The sequence below is a fragment of the Podarcis bocagei genome (genome assembly GCF_964188305.1).
Source record: "Podarcis bocagei genome assembly, chromosome: 11".
NCBI classification, from domain to species: Eukaryota; Metazoa; Chordata; class Lepidosauria; order Squamata; family Lacertidae; genus Podarcis; species Podarcis bocagei.
The window spans coordinates 46,453,219-46,471,873 of record NC_138136.1 but is presented as its reverse complement, the minus strand read 5'-3'; the positions used below and the strand labels follow the sequence as shown (position 1 = coordinate 46,471,873).

The 18,655-nt window shown below is 46.0% G+C and overlaps 1 protein-coding gene across 1 annotated transcript in view; it reads right to left on the bottom strand.

Moving 5' to 3' along the window:
- C6 (complement C6) overlaps positions 1–18,655 on the bottom strand; it is a 56,140-nt gene that overhangs the window by 16,006 nt on the left and 21,479 nt on the right. Inside the window, exons 15-27 of the mRNA XM_081213329.1 lie at positions 18,038–18,170; positions 17,560–17,751; positions 16,275–16,365; positions 15,209–15,450; positions 13,423–13,595; positions 12,831–12,893; positions 8,983–9,128; positions 7,047–7,203; positions 5,811–5,955; positions 3,373–3,514; positions 2,190–2,328; positions 1,569–1,769; positions 327–567 (exon numbers count right to left, since the gene is read on the bottom strand). Coding sequence (XP_081069455.1) covers positions 327–567; positions 1,569–1,769; positions 2,190–2,328; positions 3,373–3,514; positions 5,811–5,955; positions 7,047–7,203; positions 8,983–9,128; positions 12,831–12,893; positions 13,423–13,595; positions 15,209–15,450; positions 16,275–16,365; positions 17,560–17,751; positions 18,038–18,170 — 2,065 coding nt within the window. The remainder of the gene's footprint in view (positions 1–326; positions 568–1,568; positions 1,770–2,189; positions 2,329–3,372; positions 3,515–5,810; positions 5,956–7,046; positions 7,204–8,982; positions 9,129–12,830; positions 12,894–13,422; positions 13,596–15,208; positions 15,451–16,274; positions 16,366–17,559; positions 17,752–18,037; positions 18,171–18,655) is intronic.

The window sequence follows — 18,655 nt, the reverse complement described above, 5'->3', positions numbered from 1 at the left end:
GTGTAGTTCGAGGAAAAGCAGTATTTTACCCTTTTCCAATACACGTAGAAAATCACCCCATCCCATTTCACCCCATGTTTGAGGCTGGGGCAAACAGGACTCACCACTTCCTACAAAATGTTATTTGGATTTCACTAGTCTGGAAGCAGAGTTGCTATCTCACTTCCAGCTTAAAGCAGTCTTAAAGTCTGATTCTTTTATTCTTGATTCCAAGCAAACTCCACAAACCCAGGGTAGAGAAATGTTCCCAGACTCATGTTTCCCCATTCCATTCTCTGTTCCTTGAAAAAGTACCAATTATTGTCTCACGATGTAGATAGGCATACCTGAATTTTTTGTCTGCTCTTCACTGTACTGGTAAAGAAGGTCGTATTTGCCTCCCATTGAGCCAGATTTGTAGTAATGAGTCCCAAAGTCATCAAATATCCGGCTGTAAAGGGCATAGTTGTATTCCAGAGGCAGGCTGTTGAGGGCCTGTAAAAACACTCCAGAGAGGTGCAAGCCCGACTGCTTCACTGTGAAATTCGACACAGCAATCACCTTATGGACCCTAATGAAGTTGGAATTCTTGGAAATGGAAAAAGATTGATCATGATGAGAATTATTGTGTTGTCTCTCCTCCACCCCTCTGCCCCGGCCTTAAAAACAACAACCCTATTTATCCTCTCTGGCCTATACAATGAACAACTTGGTCGAGGGTGGGAAACTGGTGGGCCTCTAGATGTTTGCTGGACCCCAACTCCCAACAGCCATGCTGTCTGGGGATGATGAGAATTGTAGTAGCAGTAGAAGAAGAAGAGTTTGGATTTGATATCCTGCTTTATCACTACCCTAAGGAGTCTCAAAACGGCTAACATTCTCCTTTCCCTTCCTCCCACACAACAAACATTCTGTGAGGTGAGTGGAGCTGAGAGACTTCAGAGAAGTGTGACTAGCCCAAGGTCACCCAGCAGCTGCATGTGGAGGAGCGGTGACGCGAACCCGGTTCACCAGATTACGAGTCTTAACCACCACACCACACTGGCTCTCAAAACCTCTGGAGGACAGAGTCCAAAACCTCTGGAGGGCACCAGGTTGGCAAAGGCTGTCTAGCACAGAGCTTCCATTTATCTGTGAGATCATCTTACCCCATATATGCTCACTGGACTGCTTTGATCTGCAGAACTGGAACTGTTATAGGTGCCACATAATAGTCATTCCACACTTGCAAGAAATCAGCCTTTACATGTGGCAGTCCCTCCCTGCCACATCAAGCAGGCAACTTTACACTTTTAGGTGCTACCTAAAAGCATTTTTGTTTAGGCAAACCTATGCAGATATGTTAAATATTTGCATATGTTTAAATCTGTGTTTATTTTATCACTGATTTCAATTATTATTTGACCGTTTTAAATACCTGTTTCTAACTGTCTTTACCAATAATTTTATTGTTTTACTCTTTTCATAAACCATGCTGAGAGTTGTTGGTTTTTTAACAATCGAGCAGTGTATACCTGTTATTTAAAAAGCAAACAGACAGACAATGAATACACAGGAAGCAGCCTACACAAAGGGCTACACATTCTCACCATTTTGTGGGATGCTTTGATGGCTTCGTGGAAGGAACTCGATGCCGTAGTTTTTGTGTTTGACGTTGACCCCCATAAATACGGGATTCCCCAATTATCTTTCCCGTGTCCCCTGAAATACTGCATATTGCTAGAAGAACATACCAAGGATGTTAAATCTGTATAATAATTTGTTTTCAGGTCATCTTCTTGATGCTTCACCTGTCAAGAGAGATCCACAGATTCATGTTTGGGTTGGAGAAGAACAATGGAAATAAAAGCTTCTGGCGTACAGCCAAGTGAAATAAATGTGTTGCTTTGCCAAATTGCTTTAAATATAAACTATGTGATAAGTTACTTTTAAAAAGCCATTGTTTACAAAAGAAAAGAAAATGAACATGGATTTCAAAGAAAAACAATATTATGAATTGGTACTGTTCAGAATTTTATACCATTCATACAGAATTTGACTTCACCCCTGGAGGCTTACTGTCTCACAAGACAGACAGATGCCAACAATAATAAGTCTACAGAATTTTGGACAATTTTATATACAAGTGCTGGTATAGCACAGAGGCGAAGAGATTGAAGGCTCGCTGGCCACCTTAGTTGCTAGTCCTACAGAAGGCCTTGCCAAGCCACCTGAAAGTGGACAGACTCAAGGTTTGCAGGCACACGAAATGTGCTCCTTTTGTCTTCGCTCTTCAGAAGGACGCAGCTCCCGCCATAGAAAGAAAAATCCAGGACTTCTCCTCGGCTCTCTCCTGCCAGAATATGGTATCTAGAACGAAAGGTGGATTAAGCAAAGTTGTGATTAAGCAAATAAAGATTAGATTACCTTGAAATGATAGAAAGCCTTTGTTGCTGTCTTGCACCAAATATGAACCAAATCACCAAATTTGTTACACGTCACTCAAAAAAGTACCACAAAAACAAACACCTCAGCACTCCAGGGTGGTTTCACCTTCATGGATGCTCTGGTTGGGCCCTTGCTTAAAGTTTGATTACCCTATTTCATATTTTTTAATGTAAATATACAGCATATCCCACAAGTGTCCCAGAAAAAACAGAGACATCCCGTTTTTTATCACAAGAGAATGGCAGCCATTTTGGTTGCTGGGATCTTGCGTAATTTTGCCCTGTCTTTTCAGGGCCGCAATCTTGCGTGGCAAGCCAAAACAGACATTTTGGGGCACTGTGCCTGAGAAAATACTTTGCGGGGGGCAGTGCAAAATCGTGCAAGATCACGGCATCCAAAATGCTCTCACAATAAACAATACAGTATAAGCACTTGTGGCATTTGTACAGAGCCCCCGGTCATCTCACGGACTATTGACCCGTACACCACTAATCCGTTGCCACCAACCAGGTCTTCCCCGGTAAATCACTTAGTCTCAGTCAGGTTCTTAAGTTAACAAAGAAGAGTGTAGTTTATTGCAGACACAAATAAACTTTAACTGCATTCAAAACGTTGCTACTCTTTACCTTCTTAGTCTTATTTTTATCCTGTCTCTAACTCTTCTATCTCCCCTCACACAAGAACCAACTGCACTAACTGTCTCTCTGTTTCCAACTGTCTGCCAGCTGCTTTCCCAACTGCCTTTCCCAACCAACCAACTAAAACCAACCAACCCAAACCTTGGGCTAAGCCCTTTTATAAACAGGCAGGCTCCGCCTCTGGCTTTTCTATTGGTCTACCTATTAACTCTTTCTCTCCCCCTGTACAGACATTTTCAAACAAATGGCAAACGCCACAGCACTGCTCCCCCCGTAGCATCACATTCACCTAAATTGCCCCTATGAAGCCCAAGTGAAAGTAATATACCCCAGGCCCATGAGTTGCACACTGGGTATGGTCTTGACTGTTGAGCGGCAGGTGTTCTTTGTCCTCCCACAGTGCCTTTCATCTGAATTGTCTCCACAGTCATTGTCTCCATTGCATCTCAGTTGTCTGGCAACACAGCGACCTGTTTCGGAGAAAGAACAGCAGGCATGACGACTTTCAGGTACGAGTAAGCCTCCCTCACGGCACAACTCAAGTTGTGCTAGCTAGGACTAATTGAACAGCCCAGCAGTGTATTTAATGACTGCTTCAACAGATCATAACCATATGTGGGAGAGAGGTTTGTTTTTCGTTCTTATTTTCATTATGTATTTTGTGCTTTTAAATATTGCATTTTTATGTTGTGAACCACCCTGAGACCCACAAATGAAGGGCGATATACAGATTTAATAAGTAATAAAATACTAAGAACAAGAAGAAATGTGCTGGTTTAAGAATCCGCAAAAGAGCACTCAAAATTGACAGGCCCTGAAGTAAAACAGCATCATAGAATCCCTGTTCCAGCCATATATATAGGTGTGGTTTTTTTAATTGGAAAAGGGTTGCTTTTGTTTGTTTTATTTGTTTAGAGGGCGCTAAATATGTTTAGAAAGTTTGTACGAGTTTAAACTTGTTTTAGTCTTTCCTGTTGTAGTTTTAGCTTTCTGTATGTTTTAAATTGTGGTTGCAAATCTTTTAGCGATAATTGTTTTATTTTTATTTTTGTAAATTGCTTTTAGGTATTTTCTACAATCCAGCAGTATATAAATTTTATGAAATAAATAAAACAAATAATACTTTTTGGAGTAGTTGTGGTGGTTCTGAGCATCATCAGTTTTTCTTCTGTGAATTGGTTATTTTGTGGTGGGCACAACAGTTTATTATTTCCAGATGTGTCCTCTGTCACGGCTAAAATGGCTGCTGTTTCTTTACTGCGAATAAAGCTGGGTCAGCATGACTCAGCGGCTTGCAGCAGGTTGTATATATATATATAGTGAGAAATGTTAGTCTGAGACTGAGGCTGGTGTTTGGGTTGGTTGGTGCTGGTGTGTATAGTTATTCAGTCGTGTTTTGCACAAAGATTTTTGAGAATAAAACTCTGCAAGGATATTCTCGTGGACTCTTTTGTGCCGACAAGGGTCCGAGGACCAGGCTGAGGAGACAAAGCGAGGTCAGAACCCTTTCCTCCTTTTTTTTGCTTTTTACAAACACTGACATCCTCTCACCCAGAAAAGTTGGTGACCTCAGGCCTTGAGGTTCAGAATCCATGAGGTAGAAATAGATAGATAGATGATATAGATAGATAGACAGCGGCGTAGCGTGGGTTATCAGCACCCGGGGCAAGGCAAGTAATTCGCGCCCCCTAACCCGGGGCAAGGCAAGTAAATTGCGCCCCCTAACACCTAACCATGGTCATTAATACGCCAAGACGCGCGTCTTTGGGCGTCGCGGCGCAGCCTTCTCGGTCTCCCTCCCCGGCCCGGCTAGTCCCGACGTGGCTTCTTTCTGGCGCGGGGAGGGGGCTTCTTTCTGGCGCGGGGAGGGGGCGGCTCTGGGGCCAGTGCGTCGGCAGGCCTCCGGCGCGGGTGGGGGGGCCCCGTCGGGGGCGGGTGGGCGGTCTTGGCGCGCAGGCACTAGAGCGCCGTCGATGGCGCGTTTGGCGGGCTGCGCGCGTCCAGACAGCAACCCGAGCCTGGGCGGCGTGGCGCTTGGTGCCGGAGCCTCCGCCCGCAGCACCCCGTCTGGAGACCCGGCCGGAAGGAGCCTCGAGCCGGCTGTCGGACGGGCGGCATGGCAGGCGGCGGCGGCTCCTCGGCGACTCCACGCGGCCAGCCCAGCGCGCTGGCCGAGCCCCGCAGGCGAACGCTGCCCGTCGGTGAGGAGGGGCTGCCTGGCGCGCCCTCCGTGGCCCTGACGCGCGGGGACCGCGGCGAGCGCTGAGAGCCTCTGCCAGCTACAGCCTGCGCCCGAGGCTCTTCGGCGACTCCGGAGGCAGCGAGCGCGCCCCCCCAGAAGTTGCGCCCGGTGCGGCTGGCACCCCTGGCACCCCCCACGCTACGCCACTGTAGATAGATGATAGATGATAGATAGATAGATAGATAGATAGATAGATAGATGATAGATGATAGTTGATAGATGATAGATGATAGATGATAGATAGATAGATGATAGATGATAGATGATAGATGATAGATGATAGATAGATAGATAGATAGATAGATAGATAGATAGATGATAGAGATGATAGGGATGATAGATAGATGATAGATAGATAGATAGATGATAGTTAGATAGATGATAGATAGATGATAGATAGATGATGATAGATAATGATAGATAGATAGATCTAGATAGCTAGCTAGCTAGATGATAGATAGATGATAGATAGATAGACACCATCAATTGTATCCCACAGAGAGATGTATAAATGCAGAAAATACCATTTTCACACTGGAACTTGTTCCCACAATTGACTTCCTCTATCCTGCATAACTTTGTGGGGAAGCATCTCCGGAAATCTGTCATCTGCTCAGTACAGGGTTGACCTCCAAACTGAGATGGCTGTACCAGAGACCTGACACGAAACTGAAACAGATGGAAATACAAGGGTGGAATCTTCCCACCTATGTCCATTTGACTCATGATCAACTGCATATACGTGCAGGGCTGACTTGTGCCAGAGCACTGGAAAAACGGGACACCTCTGGGTCCAATCAGAAACCAGGATTGGCTTCTGTAATTCTGGGACATCTCACTTCAATCAGGATTGTTGAGTGGTGTGGTATGGTATAAGATCCTCTGGGCTTGACTCAGCGGGTTGGATCTCGGCTGAGCCGGGAAGGGGAAGTCACAACTGTGTAGCCAATACCGGCTCAAGACATTTTGCTGCCAGAGCCGAAGGGCAAGATGGGGGTCTTTCCCAAGGCAGAAACAGAAGCCAGTGGAATGACATTGGAACCGTACTTTAGTACTGGTGTCTTCCACTGTATTTGAGGGCAGCAAGCTAGCACATAGCTGTCAATCGTCCCTTAATTGGCTGGAAACTCCCTTATCCCAGCGCCGTGTCCCACTGCTGTCCCTTATTGATGATGTCTCTTAAATTTCCTGGGTTTCAAAGGAAGCAGCTCCTCTCCCTCCCTCCCTGCCAGCCAGGGAGGAGGGAGGCTCCAACTGGGTTGCTTGGCTGCGTTGCTCACCCTTTAAGGAGTCTAAGAACGACCTGGGGGGGTGGAGCTTGCATGCCTTGTGCTGATCAAATCGGCAGCGTTTCCTGGGGACTCGCCTTTGCTCAGCGCTTCCCAGCAGAGAGGTGACGGTGGTTTTCCTTGCTGCATCCCCTTTGCCTGGTTGCTGCGCTGTGGGAACCACCGCTTGAGGCTTCGTTTGGCTGCTGGCTGGGCTTTCTGCCTTTGGCTCGGAGGGGCTCAGAAGTTGAACATACCTGTGCTTGGAAAATCCCTGATTTTGGCTGCTGATCCCTTATTTTCGAGGCTGCTGGTCCCTTATTTTCAAATCTGTAAGTTGACAGCTATGGGCTAGCATAGGGGTTATAGGGCAGGCCACATGGTACTCACAGCTTTGGCCACTCCCCGCACCTCAGTGTCTGCCGCCTGAGGCACAAAGGCAGATTACAGAGTTCCCGTTTTTTCATGTGTCCCTGCAGTCAAATTGCTTACTTGCTTTTTAACGCATGGGTCACACTCTGACCAGGAGCCCCAGTCACTGATCTGGCAGTTGATGGGGCAGACTTGCTGGTTGCAGGCCCGCGTCTCTCTCCACGTGCACAATCTGTCGCAAGAATTCTTATAATAGTAGGCATCGTAGCTGATTTCCCTGCAAGATGAAGGTGCTGCAAATCAGTGCTGATTCTAAATGGCCCTAAATGGCCTTGGTCCTGTATACCTGAAGGAGCCCATCGTTCAGCCCAGACACTGAGATCCAGCACCGAGGGCCTTCTGGCGGTTCCCTCATTGTGAGAACTGAGGTTACAGGGAACCATACAGAGGGCCTTCTCAGTAGTGGTGCCCACTCTGTGGAACACCTTCCTTTCAGATGTGAAGGAAATAAGCAGCTATCCTATCTTTAAAAGACATCTGAAGGCAGCCCTGTTCAAGGAAGTTTTTAATATTTAATGCTGTACTGTTTTTAACATTTGATTGGGAGCCGCCCAGAGTGGCTGGTGAAACTCAGCCAGATGGGCGGGGTATAAATAATAAATTATTATTATTATTATGTCGGGGAAATGGTGGAGCAGGGAAGGGGAAGGCTTACATACAGTCAGTCCCAACCCTGTCATATTCATTCCAGGCATGGACAGGGCCCTCCCTTGCTGGCAACAAGTATCTTGACCACCCACCCCCTCCAGTCACATGGGGAGTATGAGAAAGGGCCCTATGCAATTCTCCACTTACGTGCATAGGACTCCTCAGCATGAGGCAGGAATCCTGGGCCTGTCAGGATGCCCTTCCCATGGGAGAGTTCTATATATGTCATGGAATCGTAGAATTGCAGAGCTGGAAGGAACTCCAAGGGTCATCTCGTCCAACCCCCAGCGATGCAGCAAACTCAACACATGGTCTCCCATCCAATCTGAAATCGCACCAGACCCTGCTTAGCTTTGCAAATGTGCTAGAAGTTTTATTGCTGCACCACGGATCTTTACTGCATGACACCCATCCCTCCACTGCCCCGGAAAGCTCTGTTGGGGAGGGGTGGTCCCAGAGGATTCCTTGTCCAGGACCCTCTTGAATGTGGCCCTTGCCAAAGCGTTGGTTACTGATGGAAGCAACTAATGTAGGAAGCTTTTGCTTCCTTTCCTAACCCTCTCCTTTCTGGTTTGTCAGACAAAGCAAATAATAATTATGAATGGGTGACTATATAAATTCAAATTATTGCTGTTAAGAACTTCATGACAGTAAGAGCTGTTCAGTAGTGGTACAGACTACCTTGGAAGGTGGTGGACTCCCCTTCACTGGAGGTTTTTAAACAGAGGTTGGATGGCCATCTGTCAGGGATTCTTTAGCTGTGATTCCTGCGTTGCAGGGGGGTTGGACTAGATATGGTAAAGGTAAAGGGATGCAGGTGGCGCTGTGGCCTAAACCACTGAGCCTCTTGGGCTTGCCAATCAGGTCGGTGGTTCAAATCCCCATGATGGGGTGAGCTTCCATTGCTCTGTCCCAGCTCCTGTCAACCTAGCAGCTCAAAAGCACGCCAGTGCAAGTAGATAAATAGGTACCACTGTGGTGGGAAGGTAAACGGCATTTCCATGCACTCTGTTTTCCATCACGGTGTTCCATAGTACCAGAAGCAGTTTAGTAATGCTGGCCACATGACCCAGAAAGCTGTCAGTGGACAAATGCCGGCTCCCTTGGCCTGAAAGTGAGATGAGCGTCGCAACCTTATAGTCGCCTTTGAATGGACTTAACCATCCAGGGGTCCTTTACCTTTTTACTAGATATGGATTCCTTCCAACTCTACAATTCTATGATGATGATTATTTCTATAGCATAATTCTGGAAATTTAGTATGAGTTTGTTATGAATGAAGGTGAGATCTTTTCCCCCTCTGATGTTCTAAAGGTGGGGAGGAGATCTTGTAATTGCTAATACCAACCTTGATCTGGTTTGCGTCCCATGATTACAAGTCTGTGAACAGCTGGACCAGGAGCTCCATGGGTAATGGTCACAGTAGCACCCAAAACTTTTCCTAATTACAAGGCTCAGTAGGATAAGGAATACCAAGCTGGTTCTCTCCATCGCCTGAAAGCGTCCAGTTACAAAGAATATGCAAATAAGTAGTAGTAGTAGTAGTAGTAATGTAAGAATAATTTAATTCACTGTTTTACTTGTAGGAATAGTCAATAAATACACTATCCTATTTCCAAGAACCAATAGTATGTCCTGGATAATCTTTTACACACCAGTAAGGACACGGGTGGCGCTGTGGTCTAAACCACAGAGCCTAGGGCTTCCAATCAGAAGGTCAGCAGTTTGAATCCCCGCAACGTGGTGAGCTCCTGTTGCTCGGTCCCTGCTCCTGCCAACCTAGCAGTTTGAAAGCACAACAAAGTGCAAGTAGATAAATAGGTAAGGAAGGTAAATGGGGGGAAGGTAAATGGCATTTCCGTGCGCTGCTCTGGTTCGCCAGAAGCGGCTTAGTCATGCTGGCCACACGCTGGCCACATGACCCGGAAGCTGTACGCAGGCTCCCTCAGCAAATAAAGCGAGATGAGTGCCGCAACCCCAGAGACATTCGCGACTGGACCTAACAGTCAGGGGTCCCTTTACCTTTAAGGGTCTTCATTGGGCTGTGTTGTTGTAAACCCTGAGCATGCTGACACCTCCACCATGTTTCTTGGTGTCTCCAATTCTGTTTGTACTCACTAGTTGCATTTGCAAATAGAGAGTGTGTGGTGTATGGGGTGTTAGGGGCAGGGTAGTAGTGGTTAAGAGCGGTAGTCACGTAATCTGGGAAACCGGGTTCGTGTCTCCGCTCCTCCACATGCAGCTGCTGGGTGACCTTGGGCCAGTCACACTTCTGTGAAGTCTCTCAGCCCCACTCACCTCACAGAGTGTTTGTTGTGGGGGAGGAAGGGAAAGGAGAATGTTAGCCGCTTTGAGACTCCTGAAGGGGAGTGAAAGGCGGGATATCAAATCCAAACTCTTCTTCTTCTTCTTCTAGTACCTCTGTTGGGTTCATGTTTTTCTCCTCTTGGGGTAGTTTGTCCACCTTTGCTCCCCAAATTACCCTCAACTCTCTCCTGTGGCTCCTAGAATCTGCCATCATGTTACAGTGGCCACATGCTAGGAACAACTTTGCTTGACCAGCTAAACCAAGTGAGGGTCGCCAATGAGCCTCAAAACCTCAATGAGTTAGGCACTTCCCCTGCATGCAAAGACAGGCTTTAGCAGATTGAGCGGATGAGACCAATAGTGGGTCCAATGGTCAAGAAGGCAGTTTGTGCACAAACTGTAGAGGGAAGTGAGGGACTAATGGGGCTCATCAACCTGGGAAGGTAACCCATCTAGGAAAACACTGATCCTAAACCTCTGCTGCCTTGTGGGATATTTTCAGAAGGAAAGGCTAAGAAGTAAACCCTACACAAATCCAGAGTGGAGTTCCTAAAATGGTTGGGTGGTACCTTGTATGCCTCCTTCCAGCAATTCCTGGAGCCAAGCAGGTGCCAAATTTCACCCCTAGAGAGGCACTCGCATTGTCGCTTGAAACAGACAGATGCCAACCAAAACCTTAACTAAATGGAATCTCTGTGTCCAGAAGCAACAGAAAGAAGGCCGTTTTCAAGCCCTGCTAGGGGCATTTCTCACAATATACATTTAAAGCATATTCATTCAACATATGTTTAAAGCACATGACTTCCCCCAAAGAATCCTGGGAACTGTAGTTTGTCAAGGGTGCTGGGAACTACAGCTCTGTGAGGACGAAACTACAACTCCCACGATTCTTTGGGGGAAGTCAAGAGCATTGAATGTGCTTTAAATGTACACTGTGGAGCCGTTCTAGAGGCATTTGGATGTCCTCTGTTTACAAAAGAGGTTGTTGATCTCAATAAATCTTCATGTGACCCAACATGGCAATTCGTAGATTTGCATATTTCCCTGAATTAATGCACATAAAGCCCAAAATGCAAATGAATCGAGCATCTGTCAAAGAAAGAGACTTACCCTGCTTGGCCAAAAACCATGTATAGGAAGCCACAAAATGCCAAATCCACTTGGTAAGAGAAAGAGAAGATTTGCAGATTCAGTCCCTCGGTCTACTCACAATTAGTACTGAATTATTTTCTTTTCTTTTAGCTGGCTATCAAAACTAGAAACTGGGTTGGCCTTTCTGATGAGACATTTATTTGTATTAGTTACATTTTAACAGAACAGAAACTTTATTCCCCAAATGTATGTCAAGCGGACTCGAGGTTATGGTCAATCAATGCTGAACACAGAATGGCGAGGTAATAGGCAAATACATATTGTACTACAAAATAGCCCCCAAGCCACCTACATTAGACAGGATTCTAACCATCACAATATGCACCAGTGGGGATTGTGTGAAACCAGAATTACATAATAGCCCTAAAACTGCCACTTTCTGAAGCTCTGGACTTCCCAGGGAAGTTCTCTGAAGCTGAGGAAAGCTTGCATCATCCAAACATATCTGGAGTGTGGCCTCCTACACTCTTGGTTGGCTTCTGAAGTCAAATTTACATCTAAGGCTGCATTCACATGGCAGCTCATTCCATTTCCCCACATTCCCTGTCAATTTCCACATTGCATTTGATCTTTCGCACAATGTAAGAGTCACTTCTGAGAATCTAATGGAAGTTTAGTGCTTATTTTCTTGTTAACTGGCTCTGGAAATAATCTGTTTGCAACCTCATTAGCCTAGAAAATTGATGGAGTAAACATGATGGAATTTGGGGTGGTATATACTGGCATGCTGTTCTTTCCTGTCCTTTTCGTGGGTGAAGAGAGAAGCAGGCATGTGTGGAAAGGGCAGGGGAATAGAGTCATTGTCCAAAGGCTTCCATTGTTGGCCCACACCACGCCCACTGGTGTGAGTGAAATTTAGTGTGACATGCCAGTCAAAAAGCCACAGCATGCAACAGGTTCTGTTGTGTGAAAGGAATATTAGAACATAGGACAGAAGTAGTGGCATTATAAGCAGGAAAACAAATACAACGTTCCTTGCATCTGAGCAGTGCTGGATTTATGTATAAGCTAAACAAGCTATAGCTTTGGGCCCCATTCTCTTGGGGCCCCCCAAAAAATTAAAGAAAAAACAACTGGATGTACATTTTCAAAATATACGATAAAAACAAACAAAATAAATCCTACATACAGCAACAGTGTTTTATTTTGTGTAGGCTCCTATTTTGTTATGTGCAAATGGCTATTATGTCCATAAATTACCATATGGTATATATTCAACACAAAAAACAGCGACAATTTGTTACTGACAAAGGACAGCTGGACATATAAAGGGCCCCATTACCTTCAGTAGCTTAGGGCCTCACCAAACCTAAATCCGGCCCTGCATCTGAGGAACAAGGAAGCAGCTGAGGGAAAGCCAGCGGCAACCTTGTGAATTTGTAGAGCTGCCTTAGAGCAAGTCGTTCTATTGGGCTGTCTAGCCCAGTCTTGCCTGCTTCAGTAAGTGGTGACTCTCGAAGGCCTTTCCCAAGCCTACGTTCTGAGATTCATTCTACTGGAGGTGATGAGTGTCAAACCTGGACATTCGGCATGCAGAATATGTGCTCAACCCGACCACTGATCTTCCAGTGAGGCAAAAACACTCAAAGGGGGTGCAAGGCAGAGCCAATGGGTGGAGTGGCCTGAGGAGAGACAGAAAGGCCCGGAGGGTCACATTTTGCCCTGAGCCTGAGGGTTCTGTCCCCTGGAATAGATTGCCAGCTCATGTCAGCTCTCTCTAGACTCATAGAGGGATACCTTTGGCAACTGGTAGGTCTGGCCCTGACATGCAGCAGTTGAAGCAGCATCCTCCCGGAGGCACTAGGAAGGGGATAGAAGACAAGAAGGTAAAACCTAGTGTCTGAAGAGTGAAGTAACAGTTTATAAAACTGTAGTAGGGAGGCATCAGTTGTGACCCACTTCTGACAGCAAAATGCCTCAGGTTGACACTGCCCTCTGTCCCTAATTTTACTCAATTCTTACTAGTCAATATTTTTATCTTTATTTTCTATATTTTAGCATTCTGATCATGTTGAGAGGCACTGTCATGGGATTTTCATAAAGCGGCTTCTTGTGAGAGGAAAGGCACTCCACACTAGGACTGTGTGCATCTTGTAAGTAGAGAAGCTGGCTTCTTTCAAAGGAAGGACACTCTACGCACGGCCAGAGAAAGTCAGCTAATGGAAAGCAGGATTGGTATGGCCTTGAACCCCCATGCACATTTGGGCTGTGAGAAGAAATAGCCCTGAATTGGAAAGCTCCATCTTTGAAATCCAAGGTGCATGTAGAGGCCCATAACAAATGCAGCCACGCAAGCTGCAAACCCAGCAGTGACCCCCGAAGGCTCTTAGTCCAAGCAGCGTCCTTCATGCGCTACTTCAAAGTTCATTTTGGAGCATTTCATGGCCCCCAGTGTGCAGAGGTTGGCTGTCATCCTTCTGTGCCGAACGTTGAGGCAGAAGAGGTGCTCCTCACTTGGTGGGCACTGGCTAGGGATCAGGCAGAAGCAGGTATTGTGCGTCTCTGCAAGAGAGAAAAACAGGTTTTTGTTTCACTCAAATGGTACCCAGAGAAGAAGAAGAGGAAGAGTTTGGATTTGATATCCTGCTTTATCACTACCCGAAGGCGTCTCAAAGCGGCTAACATTCTCCTTTCCCTTCTTCCTCCCCCACAACAAACACTCTGTGAGGTGAGTGGGGCTGAGAGACTTCAGAGAAGTGTGACTGGCCCAAGGTCACCCAGCAGCTGCATGTGGAGAAGCAGAGACGCGAACCCGGTTCCCCAGATTACAAGTCCACCGCTCTTAACCACTATACCACACTGGCATGTTAAAGGCTGGAAATATTATAGAAGCAAGACAGAAATACAGCGTCTGGCTGGAGTCTCTTCCAGCCCAACTTTGAGGTGCTTGGGATTGAACCTGGCACCTTCTGCATGCAAAGCAGATGCTTTGCCACTGAGCTATGACTGTTCCCTAGGTGGTTCACAGCTCCTGACATTAGGAGCTGCCAGGTCAAAAGTTAAAAAGTTGTCTTCTTTTCCTGGTCTTCTGGAGATGTGCTCAACTCACCCACTGAGAAACAATGTACTAACTTGTGTTAGCTTATTATACTTCAAAGAAAAGAGTCGATTCTCTTTCACAGGCCAGCCTCATTCTGACCTCTCTCCACACAGCCATTGTCCTTCCCTTTCTTGGCTGAACCGTTCGGTGCAACAGGCCAGCCAAGAAACATTTCGTAACCTTACGGGAAAAGCCGTGGTTGTTTCTCCCTCGTTGCACAATAATGCTTGAACAAACAATCCCACGGGGATTTCACTTCTTAGCACAGGCACGCACTCAGAAATATACCAGATCGTTTTCATAAAACAAACAGTACTTTCCCTTCCCAGCTGCTGCTATTTGTATAAGATGGAGCTTTCAACTGTGTGTTGGGAGCTGGAAGGGGATCACAGCTCTCCTGGGATTTCCAAGACGGATAACATTCTTTTCCTCTATTGGCCATTGCTGGCGTTGGCAGTTGGCCGTGTTGGGTGCTTGCTGCAGCTTAGTTGGTATAGTAACCTATAATCTGGGGTGGGGAACCTCCAAGTCTGTGGGCCAGTCCACATTAGCCCACGGAACCATTTCTCCAAACCACACCCACCCACCCACCCATCAACTGACATCACTGGTGACATCATCTGACGGCCGTGAGGGTGGGTTGACTGTATACACCTCTGTTCCTGGGCAGCCAAATGGGCAGAATTTAACCCCTCACTCATTAGCTGATGGACAGGGGGTTAAATCATAGAATCACAGAATTGTAGAGCAGGAAGGGACCACGAAGGTCATTGAGTCCAGCCCCTGCCCAAAGGAGTCCAATCTTTTGCCCAGCTCGAACCCATGAACATGAGATTAAGAGTCTCATAATCTACCATCTGAACTATGCCAGCGCTGCTCAGTTTGGCTGAATTCCATGCCATGGAAACTCCTGCTAAAACCCAGGTTTGGCCCATGGAGCCAAAAAGGTTCTCGCCTCTGTTTTAATCGGTTAATCAAATTAATTGACTAAAGATGCAACTGTAATTGCTGCAAGTGCGATCACAGTGCTGAGCATTAGCCCAGAGCCACTGAAGGACTGAGGAGTCATGCTTACCTAGGCAGCTCTCCCAATCATAGCATGTGACGTAGCCGCAAGGTTCTTTCTTTATGCTGTTTGCGGACATTTTGGCCCTTTCCTTGGCCCACCACAAGTCAGTGTCACTGAGGCAAGGGCCAGCATGCAGGAAATGGAGCGAATCCTCTGCAAGGCATTTTTCTGCCAAATACTGACAGCTGGGCTTTGTAAGGGTTTGCTCAGAAGCTGCATCCAGGACACAAACATCTTCAGAGTAGTGTCTGCGAAAGCACAAAGAGAAAGAATTTAGTGGACAGTAGGAGGAGTGAAAGGAGAAGCTAATTCTAGTTTTGTGCCCATATTCCTCCCACTGCACAACAAAAAGGAGGAACTTGACAGCTAGTGTCACCTTCTGAATTGGTTGCAAAAAAGAGGGCAGGTTGAGGTTAGTGGGGCAGTGCCCTGTTTGCCCGAATGAAATAGTCTCTGATGGAGGGAAGGAAGGAAGGAAGGAAGGAAGGAAGGAAGGAAGGAAGGAAGGAAGGAAGGAAGGAAGGAGCAGCCTAGGTTCCATCATCTTTAAAGGGGGACTGTAGAAGAGTTGATTGTAAATAACCTGAAGCCTGCTCAGCACATTGGAGAGATTCAAGGAGACAATGAATCTAAAGTCTGGAATGTCCCTAGGCTTATCAGACAGCTTTATGAGACTAACATAAATCTGACATGGAGGCAGATGATGCTTTGTTTGTTCTTCAGAGTGTTGAAAAAGGTACGTAAGAAGTACCATTGCTCTCTGTGAATACAGTAATCTCTCGCCAAACAGGTTTTGTAGTGGGTTTTCTTTTTGGGTGGGGACGCAGCAGGGTAGTGTTTCAAAAACTTATTTGACCAAGGATGACAGTGGAACAAAAGAAATATGTGTGTGCATCAATACCTCTGTCATGCTGCTTAATAGCTATTGTCTGTTTCTTTATTTGCATATGTATGGGGAATCCCACAAGCCTTGAAATCTCATTGAAACTTCCCACTCCAGCTAAAGAAGTTTAGAGCTATAGATATTTCAACATGTTACATGTGGGTGGGGAGGAGATGAAGCTTTCCTTACCCACAGTCCTCTGTTGGCGACAGGCACACACACTGGGATCTAGCCTGCTTTTGGCCTGGCCTGCAACTGCCTTGAGCTTGAGTGTGACCATCTGGGGAAAACAACAACCAGCAAATCATGATTTTCAAGGGGCTTGGAAACACAAATCCTACTGCAGATAACATAACATATGAAGTTATTTTATGCTGAGTCAGACCTTTGGTCTACCTAGCTCAATACTCTCTGCACTGACTGGCAACAGCTCTCCAGGGTTTTAGGCAGAGGTGTCTCTCTGGACATGCCAAGGAGTGAACCTGGGACCTTGTGCAGGCAAGACAGATGCTCAGCCACGGAGCTGCAGTCCTACACCTACATAGAGCATTGGCAGACGTAGAGACTTGAAAGGATTAAGTTTGAATGTGGTATGAAATGAGAGAAGAAGGCTTTGAAGAGATGCATACGGAGAACTGATATATTAGAAGCAAGAGAGCACAGTGGCAATGAAGCCTAAAGTCACAAGTCAGGACCGGAAAGGAGGACATACTATATCAGAGAGGTGCATAAAAAGTGGTCTTGGTGGGTGTCCATTTATTTATTTGTTGCATTTTTATTTCTCCCTGCTCCTAGAGAGCTCAAGGCACCATTCTTCTTCTTCTTCTTCTTCTTCTTCTTCTTCTTCTTCTTCTTCTTCTTCTTCTTCTTCTTCTTCTGTCACTCGTAGCCAAGTAAGATTGTCTTCCATAAATATGGTTTTAACAATGAGTCCATAAGTGACTGTGGAGGCCAATTCTGGATCCACACGTCCTTCCAAGTGGGGAGATAGGTTTTCAGGTGGGACTTAATCATGGTGAGGGTTTCCCTTAGCGTGTTTCTCCCTTTCGTCCTGAGTTTGAGCATCTTCAAAGTCCATGACACTTTTGGTAAAGGCTGCTCTCCAAGTGGAGTGCTCACAGGCCATTGTTTTCCAGTTGTCAGTTTTTATACTACTACGTTTTTTAGATTTGCCTTGAAAGCGTCTTTGAGTCTCTTTTGTTGACCACCAGCATTACACTTACCATTTTAAAGTTCAGAATAGAGTAGTTGCTTTGGAAGACGATAATCAGGCATCCACACAACATGACATGACATATGTAGTCATGCACTTTTATCTTCACAACAGCCCTGCAAAGACTGAGAAGCAATGACTGACCCAAAATCAACCAGTGAGCTTCATAGCTACATGTGAATTTGAACCTGCACCTCCCCAGTCCTGGTCTGGCAGACTACTAGCCACTGAACCACATAGAATCAACTTGCTTCCCTTTACCTTTCTCACAGGTGAGCAGGCTCCAAACAGGAGGCTTCCAGGATGGGCCTTTCCCACAAGTGTATTGTCTGTGGCCACTTAGGATATAGGTTGCAGGGCAGCTAAGTTGGATGGTTTCTCCAATGCTGTAGTCACTTTTAAATGGAGAAATGGATACACTAGGAGATGCTGATGGTCTGAGACAAGAGGATGCTGTAACAAAATAAAATAATAAAATAAGCATCTTGTTATAAAAAGTCTGCAGGTTAAACATGCAATTAAAGATCCACTCATATGTTTAGTTATCCCTTTGCTCCAGATTCAACTAAACAGTTGCACTAGCAGAAGCGAGAGCAACAAGTCCCACTAACACAATGGGGCTTTCCCCCTTCTCCTCCTCCCCATAAATCGGCTTTGCAGGGGTTGGGAGAACCCACAAAAGGTCACACAGTGGGAGGGGGGAATCGTTCTATCTGGCAAGGGTTTTTCTGGCTCTTACGCTGGCAATCGACAGGCCTCTGTGCCCACGTTTGATCTGGTAGGCAGAGAAAGAACTGATACCCCACAAGGTTGTATCCACTCAAACAGACAACTTCAGCTTGTTCGCCAACAGCATAATAGTTCTTTTCATTCTGAAATCAACAGGGAGAATTGGTTTTACTCGCTGAACAAGTTTTTAAAAGTTTTGGAATCACAACTTGGATTGGTAACACGAAAGCTCTTCCACAGAACCTTTCTTCAGGATATCACTAGCTCTTCTATTTATCTGGGCAAATGCCATCCCATTCTTCTACACAAGTACTCCCAGGGAAATTAGTGTATCCAAAAAGTTCTCTACTGTTCCTTTATCTGTGCAAGAACCCTGTAAAGTAGGTGAGGCTGAAAGTAAGCCAATGGTTCCAGTGGGCTCCATGACTGAGTGGGAATTCCCAGGAGGATCTCCCAAATCCTAGTCTAAAAAATCTAATCTCAAAAACATTAATGTTTTATCTCCTCCACATTCCCTCTGATGAATTGAGGGAAATTAAAATGGCAGCTCTCAGCTGCTCATAGAACACTGCTGGTCCTGCCACCAACATGGATGAGAAATTCCAAATTGGTCCACTAAGGCAAGAAG